The sequence below is a fragment of the Podarcis filfolensis genome, assembly GCF_964270895.1.
Source record: "Podarcis filfolensis genome assembly, chromosome: 2".
NCBI classification, from domain to species: domain Eukaryota; kingdom Metazoa; phylum Chordata; class Lepidosauria; order Squamata; family Lacertidae; genus Podarcis; species Podarcis filfolensis.
In genome coordinates this window covers 76665722-76684129 of record NC_139605.1, presented here as the reverse complement: position 1 = coordinate 76684129, position 18408 = coordinate 76665722, and the positions used below count along the sequence as shown (strand labels likewise).

At 41.4% G+C, this 18408-nt stretch overlaps 1 protein-coding gene across 2 annotated transcripts in view; it reads left to right on the top strand.

The window, feature by feature from the left end:
• The window catches only part of WWC1 (WW and C2 domain containing 1), a 75582-nt gene that overhangs the window by 23481 nt on the left and 33693 nt on the right, over positions 1-18408 (top strand). Inside the window, exons 2-6 of one of the 2 annotated variants that reach the window (XM_083596825.1) lie at positions 5423-5532; positions 13284-13487; positions 14722-14798; positions 16689-16768; positions 17796-17925. In XM_083596825.1, coding sequence (XP_083452951.1) covers positions 5423-5532; positions 13284-13487; positions 14722-14798; positions 16689-16768; positions 17796-17925 — 601 coding nt within the window. Of the gene's footprint in view, positions 1-5422; positions 5533-13283; positions 13488-14721; positions 14799-16688; positions 17476-17730; positions 17926-18408 lie in introns of both variants that reach the window. The other variant, XM_083596826.1, reaches the window with a different exon arrangement.

Genomic DNA, 18408 nt, shown 5'->3' with positions numbered 1-18408 from the left:
TTTTAGAACTGTGAGTAAACTTGAAAGTATATAGAGAATCATCTACTGTGCACTACTAGCTGGTTCACACATGCGTGTTAATCATTCAGTGATTGTAGCATTAAATCATTATTTCTGTGTATGCATCCTTTATTGCTGATCAGGCACTACAGATGCTGTTTTTGTTTTGCCTGAAACAGAGGTTTTCAGTAGTTCACATATCCCTTCTAGGTAGTAATTAGAAATAAAATTATGTATAAAACATGTGTGAGGCAGCCCTTACTGACTTCATTTGCCACAACCTACCAGCCAGAAAATGAAAACTTTATGTTTATTAGAAAAGTACCTTTACTGCTCCCCCCCCCGATGAATTATGTTCTTCAGGATCAGCGCAACTCAGTTGAAGCCTTATATGGGATGTTGTCTCATTACAGTATTTGGGCAAGGTCCACGACTCAGTGATGGAGCATTGACTCTGCAATTAGTTCCAGGTTTAATCCTCAGCATGTCCAGATGGGGCTGGAAAAGTCTCCTGCCTGAAAGTACTCTTGCAGCCCACTTAGCATTAAAAGTTGGACTGCCCTGGAATAGGCAGCCCTTTTATTGGGAGGTTTTTAATGCTTGGTGTTTTATGTTTTTAGATATGCTGTAAACCGCCCAGAGTGCTGGGGAAACCCAGCCGATCTGTATTATTATTATTATTATTATTATTATTATTATTATTATTAACCAGTCATTGGGAGTCTGCTAGTCTCTTGCTAGTTTGCCAGTAATTTCCATATTATATAAGTGATGCTCCACTTTATTGCTTTAATAATTTGGTCAAAGTTTGTGGACCAAGTATGGATCAGAACTGGACATAGAAAAGCCTAAATCCTTCTCACCTCTCTAACAGTAATTCAGAAATATTTGTGTGTCAGCTAAAAAGAGAAAATAACTTGTTTTGCTACATTATTGCTAATAATGTCAGTGCAACCTATGATTATAGAAGACACCAGTGATCTATGATGAAACTGGTTAAGATAAACTTTTTGCAAAGAAATAAGAAGGGTTTTTATTTAAACTGAATAGTACAATGGCTAGCCTTTTCTGTATTATTAATGGCACTGCAAGCTTTAATCAGTTTAGACGGCAATCTATTAAAGATTTAGTTGATTAATTGGTTTTCAGCTACTTAATTGGAGAGCATGCTGTTTGTTTTTTGTTCTATTTTTGTTGTGATTGCTACTGAAGTGGCAGATTAAAGATAGTGTGAGTTGCGTAAACAAAAGCATCCTTCCTTCGGTATATAACAAAAGACTCTATAGAGGTTTTGGTTGTGGAGATTTATTTATTGAAATGTGGTGATGATGATGATGATGATGATGATGATGATGATGATGATTATAATTTATTTGTACCCCGCCCATCTGGGCAGCTTCCAACAAAAGATTAAAAATACATTAAAATGTCAGACATTAAAGGTTGAATAAATTTAAATTCCATTTCATGGTAGTTGATTGATAGACACAATCCTCTGCAATTTTTAAGTTCTGTCAAATAGTAAAGTTATGTTTTTTGTTTGACCAGTTTTTTTCTTTGGTGCAACCTTTTGTATTCAGTAAGCTATTCTTCAGGTGTGGTAGTTAACAGAAAATTAAAATAAACTACTTACCCATCTTTGCTGAAAGTTGCTTCTTCTCACAGTTGAATACAAGAGTTCTAGATGTGATGCAAGGTGTTAGTGTGTATATCTGTGTATATGACCTGTGTCCAACAAAAAAAGGAATGGACGGATTTAGTAGGCCGCTCATGTGCATGTGCGGGTGTACCAAACTTTTGAATCTTAAAATATTTATAGAGATAAACATGGAGATATGCAAGGTAAATTTGGTAAAATGTTCACAGGAAAGCCATTGTTAGTCAAACTTGAATAAAGCATACAAGACAAACCATTTTTTTATCATGTGTACAGATGTAGAAAAAGGGAAGGAAGCATTTCAGAGATGTTTTGTTCCCTGTTACAGGAGAGCTTAAAGATAAATGTCAATGTGTTGGAGAATTTAGGGGATTTCTAAGGATATGAATTTGCATGCGGTATGCAAATAAAGCTCAAAGAATTCTGTAGTTTTTCTTTGTTTTGTGCTTACAAATGAATACATACTGTGATTAAAGTAATCATGACTGATGGTGTGGAAAGAGCCACACCTTAAAAATTATTTTTCAGAATCATGTTTCTTAAGTCAATAAAAAATAGAATTAGGATAGGTTTGGTGATGTATTCTTTGGTCATGTATTCTTTTGCTATAGGGTCTTTGGTGATGGGAAATCGTTATTGACAAATCTCATTTAATTTCATATTGATAACTTTTAAATAAAACCTCTTTTGATACACATGATCACCAATTCATTAAAAAAAAAAAAGTACAGAAAGGTTTTCATTTTGTAAACCAGCAGCTCTATATTGGTGTAGTAGGCAAAGGGTACCAATAAATCAGCAACGTGCCCATCCGTTTGACGATCAAATGCATTTTGCTTGCATTCATTCATTTCAGCATCAGCAATGACAAGCTTACTGTTTCTCCTGTGTTGACAAAAATTGTTAGCTATAGCTTTTGCTCTGGTGGGGCAGGTTTGTTTGCACCCCCTTATGACACGCCACCACCCGTTAATCATGGGTGAGCTTGCTGAAATTCCTGCATTGCAGGGGATTGTACTAGATGACTCTTCAGGGCCCTTCCAACTCTACAATTCTGTGACACTGACATGGCTCCCTAGGGAAGTTGGTAAGGTAGTACTTGCGTTTGGACCTGTAACATTTCAAGACCTAGACTGAAGGCAAGTGGGAGGTCCTCCCAACAAACTGAGCAATGTGAAAAGTGGCACAGAGGCTGCAGACGGGAAGAGGAATCAGCAAAAGTAAGCTCTCCCCTTGAGCCAACAGTCCCTCTGGGGAATCAAAAGCCCTTCTGCAGATGGAAGGAGCCCTTCTCTTTGTGGATGAAGAAGTTTGGCACAACACCGATGGTTTGTGCAATGTGCTCAGAGAATGTACAAAATTCAGCCATAGACTCATGGAATTCTAGAGTTGCAAGGGACTATGAGAGTCATCTAGTTCAACCCTCTGCAATACAGGAATCTTTTTGCCCAACGTGGGGCTCAAACCCATGACCCTGAGATTAAGAGTCCCATGTTCTGCCAACTAAGCTATGCACGTATATGCAAATGCCCCAAGGCCTGCCAGAGACGTGTACAATTCCATCTTCATAGACAAATGAGGTGCACATTCTCCTTAAGGCATGCTGAATGTGTTAGCATGGCTCGTTGTTATGCACATCTTAATCAAGTAGCCTGGAGTAATGCACCTCAGGCACAGGGCCTTATGCAGCCCTCCAAACCTCTTTATCCAGTGCTTCAGACTCTCCCCAGGAAATACGCCCCAACAGACCTGTTCTCATTCTCCTCAAGTGTTTTTACCTGGCTGGAATATGTCATTGAACTGGGATAATGCATCCTGCTTGCCCGGGTGGAGGTACTGGGAGGGGAGGGAAGAGGCTTTAGAAGAGCCCCATCAATGAGGCAAGGACTTTCACTTGTGCAACAAGGCTTCCTCCCTTCCACTCTGTTCCCCATGAAATTGGACCACAGTTCCCACTTCTCTCAACTCCAAAATAGACCCTATCTTAATTGTATTCCTTTGCTAGATTTCAAAAAGTTGTGGGGGAAACCATTATTTTCAGATATCATATTTTATTGCCTTCCATAACATAATCTAGCTCCCTCCATACCTAAGTCAAACTGTTGCTTCCCTTGATAGTAAGAGAAGCCATATAATAATCTGTTTTTCTTGCTGTTTCCTCAGCCATCCCCCAGTCACAGACTTAAACTTGACATGCTTCCTTCTACCCCTCAGTAACTGATTTGCTTCTTGGATTTGCCAACATCTACTAAAGCACTTGTTAGCACAGACAGCATGCCTATTTTCCTTCTACCTGTGTTTCGCTTTAGTTATTTCTCCAATAGAATACTGTATGAGAAAAGAAAGAGGGCAAAAGGGTTCATTTTAAAGTGGTGTTTTAAAATATTAAAAAACTACCAGCTTAATTATTCATTTCCTTCAGGCTTAAACAAGAGAACAAGTAGGCTTCTCTCCACTGCCTAGGGTTAATTCACATGCATGCTTGCCATAAATCAAATTGCACAAGTTGGCCCAGAGTGGCAGAGCCCTGCTCTACCTCTAGGCTCTGAGATTAGTGCTATTTAAACAGGCATTTCTGGAAGCTGGGACAATCTTGGAGGACAATCTTCAATAAGAATGAATACTGTATCTAGTTCTTGGCACCACAGTTTAAGAAGCATTGACAAGTTCTTCCTGACATTTAGTTGGAATCTCCTTTCTTGTAACTTGAAGCCATTGGTTTGGGTCCTACCCTCTAGAGATTCTTGGGTAGAAGTCATGGGCTTTAAATGTGTGTTGGATGTGCTTTAAATGTCCCATGTGGCTCTAAAACTTTGATACTTGGTCATAAACTCTCTGAGAGAACTCAAAGGCATTTTAGTGTAATCTTAGGTCCTCATTCTGAATCAGCAGGATTTGTGACAGGAATATAAGGTGCCACTGTGGAGCTATTAAAGCAGTTTGTAACTGGTGTTATCTAGTAGAATTTTAGCAGTCCTTGAACTTTCAGTGAAATCTATAGGATTTAAAAGTAACTTGGCTGGATTTTTTCATAAATGTTCTTGGTCATAAATGTTGTTGGGTGCTCCTTCATCTCCTAGTTTAATTGCAGAACTAAGCCAAAAAGTGGAGGCTTGACAATTATACAATTAGTTTAGTTTTCAGAAAAGTGAATTAGTCTGAGTCTTTACAGATTGAAAAATCTCACATGTACGTGAATAATTGAAGAAAGGTGATTTGATTGAGATACCCAATGTTTAGGTTTGTACTTTGCAGTGGTCTAAAACTTTAAGAACATAATTTAGTTTGTCAATTACAATTCTGGGTGTAATACCATACACAGGAATGAAAAAAGTCACATGACACAGTTTATATTCCTCATCTCCTTGTCCTGCATTGCACAGTGTTAATAATTCACACACCATAAATCAAACATAACTTGCTCCTACATGCCTACATATTTTTGAAATAAGACTCCCCCACAGGCAAGCTTGTTCAGTTGTGGGGGCAGAATTTGTTTATGGGAGTTCTCAACGTTCTCTTTCTGAACGAGTACTTCCTGAGCCAGAGCGAGGTCTAGGAACCTTTTTCTAGGAAGAATATTGAAATCTACTTTCTGTCTTGAGTAAGTGGGGAAAGTGAATGAATTTGTAGGTGTGTTGCTAAAAATTAAACCTTTGATGTGCAGAAACCTACCACTCTTCCCTTAATACATTTTAATGAAAGTCTGCCCTACTTTTGGGACAATTTGGTGTGATCTAAATACTGACATGATTTCCATTTCAGGTATACTAAACCACTAACCTTTGCTGACTGCATAAGTGATGAATTACCATTGGGATGGGAAGAAGCATATGACCCCCAGGTTGGAGTCTATTATATCGACCACAACACCCGTAAGTGTTAAATGATTCTGTATGTAATAATAATTCACACATACTATATCCATCTAATAAAATCCATCTGGGCGTCTCATGTTGAGATACATCTGCACCTTGAATTTGCTTGATATCCTAACTCTACCATACACTGATCTCCTGCTTCCAAGTGTCTGGGTGGTCTGATTCTTATTTAGCTAAAGCACGTAACTTTTTGTTGATGAAGCAAAGCATATATATATTAATAAAAACAGAATTGCTATGCTTGTTCATATTCTGTCCTTGTACGTTCCTGATGCACCTTGTGATTGATACAAGGAACATGAATCCTCTCTTGCAGGTATATGGCAGAGGGTCTTTCATTATTACTAATGAGAATTAGAGAAGAAACTACTTTCAAGTATTACATATTATAAACATCCCATCTGATCCATTTCTTTCATTGTTTCATTTTTCCTTTTGATTTGGAATTCTGAGGATTCATGTGTTTCTTGAGTATAGGCATAATTTTAGTGACCCCCCCAAAAAAAACATTCAATTTTTTTCTCAGAGTTTGCTGATATATTTAAACATGTTGTGTGTGTCAGAATACACATAGGTTAAGTTGTTATTGGCTTACATATAGAGTTGTTCCTTCTGCTCATAGAGAGGTCTTTGGTCCTGTGGCACCTGGTGCTGGTGGGGGCAGGAGGTGATTTTTGCCGCTCCTCCTACATCCTCCTACACTAGTTTGCATGGTCACCCAAACCCTCCAGAGCACATTGGGGAGGGGCTAACTAAAGGGGGTGGCAAGGGATCAAGCCAGAGCATCCCATGAGTGGAACTCTGCTCACAGGATCTTTGGATTGAAGACATTCTCTTTATTCATACAATTTCTTATTTATTTATGACATTTGTATGGTTACCTCATAACATAAATTGCTATAGAGAAACTTTTCTTGTTGTGAACTTACTGCTTGGGTGTTAGTGCTTAGTGCAGTAGTGTTGAGCAAGGTGTAAATGATTTAAGATTGTCTGTTAATGAAATGTAAACTCACGGTAGGGTCAGTGAATGTTACCTGGGAGCTGAACTAGATGGAAAGCCCTATTAGTTCTAATACTGATTAGAAGTATCTACTTTGGAAAGTTGTTTGCTATGTATGTGGGCGCCTCTTAAGATATCATAACCAAATTTTGCATGATGGTTCCTGAGATCAGAGATTAGGGTTGTGTCTATATTTCGATACAGTTGGGCGCCATTTTGAATCAAGATGGTGGACTGAACCTTTTAAAAGTGCATTGATTTTAACCGCAATGATATTTTTTTGCTTGTTATAATTCCCGAGCAGCACTGGATCCAAATGCATATAACAATACCTTGTTACCAGGGGCATAAAGTAGGGCAGGGAGGTGCTGCCAGGGCGATTGCCCCCTGGTGCATTTTTCTGGGGGGCACACTGCCCTCCCTGAGCCTGCTGTGCACCGCTTTGCGAGGCTGGGATCTGATCAAAGTAGTTTAGGGCTGGAGTCACTCTGTTGGCAGTGAGGGGTGGACTGGTATATGGTGGGCTCCATTCGCCCTCCATTACCTGCCCCTTCCGGCATGCGTGCGTGCACACTGGGTGCAATGAAAACATGCTATGCCACTATGTTTGTTACTACCAATAACATGCATGCATGTACTTACTAGTATCATTATTTTATTTATACCGTATATTGTCCCAGGATGCAAAGATAAATGCAAAGATAAACCAATAATATAAATAAAACAGAAATAAATTATAGAATCAGAGGGTCTAGATGGAGGCTTCAATAGACACTATCCTTGTCTGATGAATAAAGATCCATGTTTTGGTTTATTATTTGTAACATCCCAGCTCTCCCCACTGGTCCTTGTGAAAAGTTGGTGCACACCCTCCTGAGTGGCTTCTGCAGCATCAGATACTTTATTGATTAACTATCCCACCACTTTCAGTTTCCTTTGATGGTCTCCACATAACAGCTTTTGACTGTTTCAGCTGATTGCACAGCCATCCTTTACATAAATGGGCCAACATGAAAACCCATATTGCACCTGTTTAGGTGTTGAAAAAATGCTCTGTTTCATTCTGGAGTACATCTCAACAGGTGCCTTGTCATTGCTCAGTTAGATACCTGCTGCAGTAGAGTGGCTTAGATTCTGAACTATGAACCATAAATCCCTGGTTCAAGTCTTGTTTCAGCTGTGAAAAGGTGGCCTTAGAAAAGCTACTTTTTGTTTAACCTCAGTTCTGTATCTGTAGTATATGGTGTTTGAAACACTTTAGACTGGTCGAAAGCTCAGTTCTTTAGCTGTCTACTCAAAGCAAGTCCCACTGAGTTCAGTAGATGTTAAGTCTCAGTTAAATGCCCATACGATTACAGTCAAAACCACTGTGAAAATGCTAGCTGCTGCTAGTTAAATATAAATCTGTAAGGCTTAGACAGAAAAATTAAACAGTTGGAAAACCAGAATCAGATTTTAGTTGAAAGAAAAAAAAGTTAGTGTTGGCCCATCCCAAAACCTGTAATCCGTTTTGCTGCTAAGATCTACTTTATGTCATGTTATGGAAGTGATAAATTGAAATTTTATTAGTGATACATTGAAATTTTTAAAGTTTTAAATTTAGTGAAGTGAACATAATACGTGCATATTATAAATAGGAAGCCTGGTTTTAAAAATGTTTTTCTGGCACAGATTCCTTCATTCTATTACACAGACCTTTCACTGGCCGAAAATTGTGGTTTATATGGTGCTATCTAAAGCAAAGATAATAAAATGGAACTAAGAACCTAGAATATTCGCCTCCTGACTACATTATTAATGAACATTCTCACGAAGTATTTTTCCCAGGACTTCATTTTGAGGATATGGGAAGAAGCAAAAATTACTATCTCTTGGCATTTGTCTCTGACGCAAGCAACTGGGTTGTTCTTCAGACTCAAAATAATCCGAGCTTTCTTAAATACTGCACATATTTGGCATTTTGGTTTAAAAGACTTGTATGGCAAACTTGCGAGTGCCCCAGTGGGCCATTCTTCTATAGCTGCTGGACTGAATAAAAGCCAGTGCCTGAGTACTTGCCGAAGATGATAATTTATTTGTTTTTTGAAGTTTAAGGAATACTATAAGCCGTTGTTTTTTCGGATGGAACTGACAGCTCTTTTTTTTTGCTGCTGCTGCTCCTCCTCCACTGCCCTTTATGAGGGGTGTGCTCCCCCCACCCCCTCTTTCAGAAGAAAGGAAGGCTCAGTGGCTTCCTCTGGCTAAGAGAGAGCTTTGGAGAATGACTGTCTCCCATGAAAGGAAACTCCTCCTTCCTCCTTTATCCTCTGCAGCACCCACAGCAACGAGTAAACACTGGGCTGCCTGACATGTTTTTTCTGCTTATTGCGTGGTGTGGTATGGGCTAGCTGTATCCTCCAACCACTTCTTTGAAGTTTTGGGGTTAACATTTAGTGGTTTCAGGCTGAGAGCTGACACACCCACCCACTCCTATTTGGTTTTTTGGCTGCTTCTGCGGTCTTTACCGTGACTGTTTACAGGGGTTGTCTCTTCAGTTAGGAGCATTTTATTTTTCTTTCAGGCAATATATACTCTCTGGTCTCTGGGAAGAGGGTTTTTTTTTTTTTAACTCTCTTTTCTCCTCACCAAACTACAATAATTACATTGTGACATTTTCATTTGTTATTTTAGCAGGTAGTTATCAGCCTGAGTATTTGAGTTCATTTTGAGTCTACACTTGCTGAGTTTGCAATTATTTTTTACACTTGCTTATTTTGAAATTAGTTTTTATCCTATATTTTGTTGCCCCGTTTTCTCTTTGCCTCAGTCCCTTCTTAGTGCACTTAGAAAATTTGACAGTGGTTGTCTGGGGTGGGAGAAAGGAAGAGGCACCACAATCACCCTGTTAGAGAAATCCCTTTGTTAGTTCCTTCCCCGCACCCCAATAAAGAAATCTTTCTGTCTTTCTGGGTGTGCAGGAAATGAGGGACAGCGGAATAGGTCCATTCGCTGTTTGCGAGCACTTGCTTTGTCCCAGGAGGGGGCTTTTTCCATATGTGTGTTCCACTTATTACACCATGTGTTTGCACTCGCAAGTGTGCCCCAGAAGAATAGATTTCTGCTGAGAAAGATGGAGAAATGCATTCCTTCGCTTTGTGTGCATGTGTGTGAGAGAGATGTATTTATGGATGGTAAGCGCTTGTGTGGGAGAGGAAGTGGAGCAGCCACCTTGCAAATGCTCCTTGGACAACGACAGCATCAATGTTTGTGGAGAAAAATCCATAGTGTGCTTTCCAACATTTAGGACCAGCCAGTAGAGCATGAGATTCTTAATCTCAGGGTCATGAGTCTGAGTCCCACTTTGGACAAAAGAGTCATGCATTGCAGGGAGTTAGACTAGATGACCCTCATGGTTCCTTCCAACTCTTAAGTTCTGTGATTCCATAAGTACATGCCTCGCTGTGGCAGCCATTTTGTTATGGGACCCTCACGGCACATACACACCAAAAACAACACTAACACTGATATATTAGAGTATTAGATTTAATGAATAAGTTGGTAAATATTATAAGGAAGGAAAAGATTGTAGTATTTGCATTCTGTTTATGGTTTCTGTTATTAATGTTATCTGTTCATTTGTCTGCCAAATGCTTCCTGTTTGGAGAAGTCGTAACACTGCTTTTTCTTTTTTCTGACATAGGTTGAGATTGGATGCTGAGCTTGTCAGGAAGAACTACTGTATTTTTCGCTCCACAAGAGGCACTTTTTTCCTCTTAAAATCTAAGGGGAAATGTCTGTGTGTCTTACGGAGCGAATGTGTGGTCCCTGGGGCTGGGGGGGGGGACCAGGATTTCCCCTGCCAGCCCCACAAGCTCTGGGAGCAGCAGGAAGGCTGCGCACAGCCTGTCCCCTGCTCCCCGAGCTGCTCTTTTGGGCTGGGGGGGGAAAACCCTGGGCTTCCCCCGCCAGCCCCATAAGCTCTGGGAGCAGCTCCCTGAGCTGCTCTTTGGGGCTGGCGGGGGGGAAACCCGGGCTTCCCCCTCCAGCCGCGACAAAATCCTGAGCAGCTCTGGGGTAGCCAGTGAAGCCTCTGCAGGGCAGTGGGATGAAGGCTCCCTGCTGCCCTGCGGAGGCTTCGAGGGCTACCCCAGAAGCCAGAACAGCTAGAGAGAGCGTTGCGCTGCGCTCCCTCTAGCTGTTTTAGCTTCTGCCTTAGCGGCGCAAAGCCTCCGCAGGGCAACAGGGAGCCCTATGGAGGCTTCGCACGGCTATCCCTGGCTTTTGCGGGAGGTGGGGGAAGGGACAGAGCGAGGCTCTCTCACTTCCCCCACCTCCCACAAAAGCCCCCAAGAGCCGCGCGGAGTGTGTGTGTGGCTCTTGGGGGCTTTTCCCTGAGGAGGGAGAAGGGCAGCCTGTCAGTGAATCCCCCCCCCCAAAGTAGGTGCGCCTTATGGTCAGGTGCGCCTTATGGAGCGAAAAATACGGTACTTGGTTCCTCATTCAGAAATTGAGACAAGTCAGCCAGGGATTCTTTGCTTCTGTCTTTCTCTTCAGTGTTCTCTTTCCTCGTCCCCATGCCCTTCCCCAAACTTGTCCATAGCAAAACCATTAATGTTAGAAATGTGAGACAATCCTGGGGTACAGACTGCCAGAAGTTTATACTTGATTATTTACCAAATAAGGTTGAGAAGCTCTGGAAGACGTCAAGTAAGAGGTCCTTAAAAAGGACTAGATTAGAAGTTACAAACTCAAGTTTCAGTGTGTAAAGCGGGAAGATGGGGATTGGGCCCATTTGTTGAAGTGTTGTTCACACCATTGCATTTCTGTGTTTAATAGCATTAACCTGCTGGCATGTACACAGTGTATTCCAGTCAAAATGAGTTGTGCCTGCTTATAGCCATCATACCAGCAGCCTCCAGATGCTGATAAAATTAAATGTTTTGGCTTGTGTCAGTGGCAGGTGACTTTCTGGATCATAGATCATTAAGCACTAAAGAAAACCTTCTGGTTTGCTTGGATCCTTTTAATGGCTGCGTTGCCACAACAGTTTTTACTAAATATTTAAAGGAACGCCTAAATTATGCAGATTAGATTCCTTTGGTATCCTGCAGCCCCTCCATATTAATTATTCATTATGTGGTAACTAGGCATCCTCACTCAAGCATGATTAGTTCAGACAGCCTGAAGCGTTTAACGCTGGCTGAAGAACTGAAACGCCTGTTCCTGGTTTCCAAACAAAAACCTGCAGCAGAACTGAGCAAAACACAAGACTTTTCTTTTTCTCAACACTTGATCAGTAACACAAATTCAAATTATTTGCAGTCTCTCATATATTGGTGCCATGGGGCACTTTGCTTACATGACACCCAGGAGCTTCTGTGAATCTCACATGGGGGATAACTAACATTACAAGCCAATTCAATTACTTACCACAGTCTTGGCTGCATTATGTAAAGGTTGTTCTTGTTTCCCTGCCTTTGTCTGTTTCCTGCCAAGTAAAAGCATGAGTAGGCCTAAAAAGAGCTGGCATATGCTGGGTGGTATTCAACTAAGTTTTACACAGGGCATACCCACCAATGTTTCTCCAATGAAAATAGGGATGTCCTGTTCAACAACAGCAACAATTTTATTATTTATACCCGGCCCACCCGACTAGGTCGCACCAGCCACTCTTGGCGACTTCCAACATATATAAAAACACAATTACACATTAAACATTAACAAACTTCCCTGTGTAGGACTGCCTTCAGATGTCTTCTAAAGGTTGTAATTTACTTACCTCCTTGGCTCGGGGGTCTCATAACTCCATATCCTCCAACATTTCTCTGATGAAAATAGGGATTTCCTAAGAAAAAGCGGGACATTCCAGGATCAAATTAGAAAACGAGAAAGCTTCTGTAAATTCAGGACTGTCCCTGGAAAATAGAGACACTTGGAAGGTCTGAGATACATCAAAACCTAGGAACGTGACTTTCAATGGGTCTATTCTGAGTGAAATTTAGTTGAATACCACCTTATGTATCTGTACTGAAGGCACAGGGAAATCCAAATTTCCTTTGTGTCATTTTAGTAAATCCTAAACTGAGATTTGGGAATCACTAACATACTTCATATATGAGTGATGGGAGGGAAGGTCCCTGAAAACCTTAGTATCAGTAATTTGAAAAATCTTGAGAACAAATTGCATAGGGAGTGATCAGAGAAAGAAGCAAACAGTAAATTTAACTGGTCAAATGCAAGATGTGTTACGTACAGTGCACAATATCTGTCTTGGCTGTTCAGTTTCCCCACTGGTATATTCAGGATTGTTACCAGTTTCCATGGGAGTAACAATACTGTGTTAACAGAAACAAATCTGAAAGGAGGTGCTTCATTTATGCTAAACTGCCCTGGTCTCCTGACAGGGATAAACAAGCTTCTAGAGAGAGGGAAACAGACCTCTGTTTTTAAGGAAGGTATATGGTATATAAGCTACAAACATGAGTCTCGAAGCTACCAGCATGAGTCTGATCAAACTGTGGGAGGCAGTGGAAGACAGAAGTGCCTGGTGTGCTCTGGTCCATGGGGTCACGAAGAGTCAGACACGACTAAACGACTAAACAACAACAACATGGTATATAAACAATTGCATGCCTTTAGTGGGCAAGTTGGCTGTGTCAGAAATTAGAAATGGTGGAAACTTAATGTTCTAGGCTAGATTTGGCTGTGTTTATTTGTTTTAAGTTATCTCTACCCTTTTTAGTAAAGATGTTCACTTGTTTCAAAGAAACTACCCAGATAGAGGATCCTCGAGTGCAATGGCGGCGGGAGCAGGAACACATGCTGAAGGACTACCTTGTCCTGGCACAAGAAGCACTGACTGCTCAGAAGGAGATCTACCAGGTCAAGCAACAAAGGCTTGAACTAGCACAGCAAGAATACCAACAACTTCATGATGTCTGGGAGCACAAGCTGGGGTCTCAGACTAGTTGTGAGTTCTTGGTTAGATTTTTGTTCTTTATCCTTGTTCTGCTAGTATGTCATGGAGCTTGGCATCTACAGTGGTACCTCGGGTTACAAACACCTCGGGTTACAAACACTTCAGGTTACAGACTCCGCTAACCCAGAAGTAGTACCTCAGTTTAAGAACTTTGCCCCAGGATGAGAACAGAAATTGTGTGGCGGCAGCGGGAGGCCCCATTAGCTAAAGTGGTACCTCAGGTTAAGAACGGTTTCAGGTTAAGAACGGACCTCTGGAACGAATTAAGTTCATAACCCAAGGTACCACTGTAATCCTGTCTTACAACCTCCTGTCCCTTACACCATAGGATCAGTCTGTTGAAAACAAACCTATCTCCTTTAAGCTATACACTAAAAACATTTCATGATCATTGGTGCCTGTAGCCTTTTAAATTTTTTGCATAGCTGAGCTATATTTTGGAATTTTCCATCTTGCCTTTTGAAGGTTAAGATTTGGAACTGCCTGAAGATATGGGCTACAATCCACAATAACTATCCATGAGAAAAAGAACTTCATAAAAACCTGGAGGTTTTCCTTGCAGCAGCTCCCACTGCCAAGAATTGAGCTGCTGTTCTGTTTTTAAAAGTGACTTTTGAAAGTGCTGGATAGTGGAGACAAATTTCAAAAGAATCAGTTGTGCATTATTTCCCTTATTCAAGCGCAAATAACATTAGGTAATACGCATAAACTACCACACATAGTGTCTGCATGCATATAGACTCGCTACTCGTGTTGCTGCTGTTCCACATAAATAATATATGACATTAATGTATACAAATAACTTTGATTAGTAGAATCTGTCACAGTGACTTTTGTCAGTAGGAAAGGTTTTACTTTAAACGCTGAAATTATAAAAACAGAAAACACCTTTAAAATGGAAAGTTAGGATTGGAAGAGCAAGCTGTTACTTTTCAAATCTTGACGTTACATTTTGAGACAAGCTTTCAATTGAAATCACTGCAGATTCCCTTGTTTCCATTTCCTAATACTTATTGTCCCTCTTTTTCCGGAAACTGCTAGATAGCCAACCCAAAATTTTGTGTTTATTTGCCATTTATTATTATTATTATTATTATTATTATTATTATTATTATTAACTCAAATGCTTACAAGGGAAATATTGTGATTTGTTTGTATACTTTTCTGTTCCTTCTTTGGTGTGCTTTTAATATTTGTTTTGTTTGTTTGTTTCCTTTTATTGTAGTAATTTCCAGTTCCTCATCTAGCTCAAAATATGATCCAGAAATTCTTAAAGCGGAAATTGCTACCACAAAATCTAGGGTAAGAGGGGAAAGTGGTGCTTTTAATTCCTTGTAATATAACAACCTGAAATTTCCAATGCTCCAAAGCAGAGGTCTTCAAACTTTTTAAACGGGGCCAGTTCCCTGTCCCTCAGACACTGTTGGGGGCCTGACTATAGTTTTTAAAAAATATGAACAAATTCCTATGCACACTGCACATATTTTATTTGTGGGGCACAAAAAACAGGAAAAAAACAATACAATATTTAAAATGAAGAACGATTTTAATCAACACAAAGTATTTCAATGGCAAGTACGGGCCTGCTTTTGGCTAATGAGATGGTCAGTATCGCTAATGCTCATCCCTACAACCCAGCCTACACATGAATCTCCCTCACTCCCATGGCCCAGTCTACATGCAGGCCTTCCATGCCCCCATCCCCACAACCCAACCTATACATGCGTCTGCCTGTACACGCCCTAATCCCCAAAACCCAGCTTATACACGTCTCCCTAACCCCATTCCCCACAACCCAACCTATGCATGTGCTTCCCTAACTCAGAACCCAATGACCCAGCCTGCACCTGTGTCTCCTTTAGCCCCATCCTCACAACCCAACTTGCCGCGTGTCTCCCTAACCCCCATCGACATACCCCCCAGCTTGCATGCCTGTTCTTCAACCCCAAATCCCCACGCGCCAGCCTGCCTGCGTCTCCCTGCTCCCAATCCCCACAGCCTGCTGCGTGTCGCCCATCCCCACGACTCACTGCGGCCTTTTACAAAAGTAGCCTCTCCTTGTGCACTTTCTTGGGACGACCATGGCCCCTGACCTGCACTGACCTGAAGGGCAGTGGGAGACGAGGAGCACGCACCGGAGGGGTGGCGATTGGGGGAGCAAAGTTGCCCAGAAGGACGTGGCTGGCGAGCGATCCTGCGCACACTTCGCCAACTAGGCCGCTGCCACTGCGTGGCCCCTTCCACAGCTGTGCCCGCCAAGCCCACTCACCAGCAAGGTCCTGAGTCTCCCGTGTGGCTCCTGCTCGCCTTCCTCGGGCAAGCCACTCGCCCCTCGGAGCAAGTTTCAGACCAGCTGGGTGAGAGGGAGAGAGGGAGGGACCTGGAGAGACAGGAAGGGGCAGCTCTTCCTTTGGAAGGAAGGGGAGGGGGATGCACGACGGAAGGCAAACCAAACCTGCGGCTGAGGCCAGTGAGCTTCCCTCCAGGTGTCCGTCCTCCAGCAATTCTGGGCATCTTCCTCTCAAAACCCCGGATGGGCCGGATTCAGGACCCTGGCGGGCCGGATGCGGCCCATGGGCTGTAGTTTGAGGACCCCTGCTCCAAAGCATGGCTTAGTGAGAATGTGCTGGTGGTTGTGCTACTTACTGTGCAGGGCTAAGCCATGGTTTGGTGATGTATGAACCAGGCCAATGCAAAGTGTCCATTACAAAATAACAACAACATTTTTATTTTTATTGATTACATATATCACATACATGTGTCCAAGAGAAGAGTCAGCAAAATAGAAACAAATTTGAACCAAATCAAAACAAGAAGTGAATGAAAGGAAGGCAAAGTGCAAAACAAAGACCTTTGCTTCATGGCCATAATCCTACAATTTAGTTTTCCTCAATTTATAATTGCATTTACAAAAACATTAATAAATGTTTTCTTCCAACCTTAAAAGATGGAAGATGGCAAAACCATAACAATGGATAGTAGAGAGATTGTTCCATGTACGCTATCTATTCATTTAATGTTTTCCAAAGGTTTGCAGCACTTACTTGGTTTACCTCACTTGGTATTAAATTAAACTCATTTTCTGTGAAAGTCGAGAAATGTTTTAGGGGTTTTAAAGTAAAGTTCTGAATAAAGTAGTGGAAAATATTTGTTAAAGTAACAAAATACTTTGCTCTGTTCACATTTCAACAGGTTAATAAACTGAAGAGAGAAGTTGCCCACATGAGACAGGAACTACAGTATAAGGAAATTGGTTTCCAAACGTTGAAGAAGTAAGTTAATTATCTTCACCTGCTACCATTTTTAATTTATATCTAGTTGGGTAGTGTAATGATTTGACTTAGTCTGAACCTGGGCTTGTGATTTTTGCTGTCTCCAGACTCCCCACGAGCTTGTAACCAAGATTTATCCTATAGTTTGCCGTTCATGGTTTAATTTGATACTTCCCCTTTTTGTCCTTTATGAAAACAGACGTAAGTTAACTTCCCAGGGAAGTTCCCCTGGAGCCTTCATTACACACCTTTAGGCTCCAGGCAAAAATGTTCCTTTTTAACCAGGCCTTTGGTTGATCTTATTGACATCCAACACCCTTTTGGAATGTGGCTTTTGTGGGGGGGGGGGCGTTATTGGGTTATTGCTTTTGGATTGATTTTACATGTTGTGGTCTTGTTGTGAACCACCCTGAGACCTCGGGGTATAGGGCTGTGTATAAGTTGAAAGTTGAATAAATAAATAATAAACATTAACTTATTCTTCAGCCAAAAGGCTTCCAGAGCGGTTTACAAATATCAGTAATAACACAGCCGCTGCTGTTTCTGTAATCTTAAATTCAAATTTTTCATTAAGTTGGAGACAGATAATAAATCCCATTGGTGGGGATTTTGAGCAGGGTACAGCACCAGTAGCTAAAAAATCACTTTTTAACCCCCACCCCCTGAAACAAGATTCATAAAGCAAAGTCCCTTGTCTTTGGGAGCCAGTGTGGTGTAGTGGTTAAGAGTGGTAGTCTCATAATCTGGGGAACCGGGTTCGCGTCTCCGCTCCTCCACATGCAGCTGCTGGGTGACCTTGGGCCAGTCACACTTCTTTGAAGTCTCTCAGCCCCACTCACCTCACAGAGTGTTTGTTGTGGGGGAGGAAGGGAAAGGAGAATGTTAGCCGCTTTGAGACTCCTGAAGGGGAGTGAAAGGCGGGATATCAAATCCAAACTCTTCTTCTTCTTCTTCTTCTTTAGAGCTAACTAGTCTTGTTTTTCCTCTTAATAACTGTTTCTCTTCTATTTTTTACATCATCTTGAAGAATTGATATGAAAATGGCTGATACCCAAGGTGGATATAAACTTGATGAGGCACAAGCTATCTTAAGTGAAATGAAAGCTATTAAGAAGGCCATCACTTCAGGAGAGAAAGAAAAACAAGATCTCATTATGGTATGAAATTGACTGGGTGAACTCCTCTGCTAGGCAGATCTCAAACTACCATTATAGCGACTCTGTTTCCATAACTACAAAAACAGAAATGCTTGTATGCTACTGACACATCAACTTAAATTATCAGTACAAGATCATTGTTTAAAAATCAAGGCAATCTCTTTACACTAGACTTTCTGTCTCTCCTACCCCCACCTCTGTAACTATGTTTTAATGCATGGGTAGGAAAACTAAGGCCCGGGGGCCAGATCCGGCCCAATCGCCTTCTAAATCTGGCCTGCGGACAGTCCAGGAATCAGCGTATTTTTACATGAATAGAATGTGTGCTTTTATTTAAAATGCATCTCTGGGTTATTTGTGAGGCATAGGAATTCGTTCATTATTATTATTTTTTGAAAATAGAGTCCAGCCCCCCACAAGGTCTGAGGGACAGTGGACTGGCCCCCTGCTGAAAAAGTTTGCTGACCCCTGATTTAATGTGAT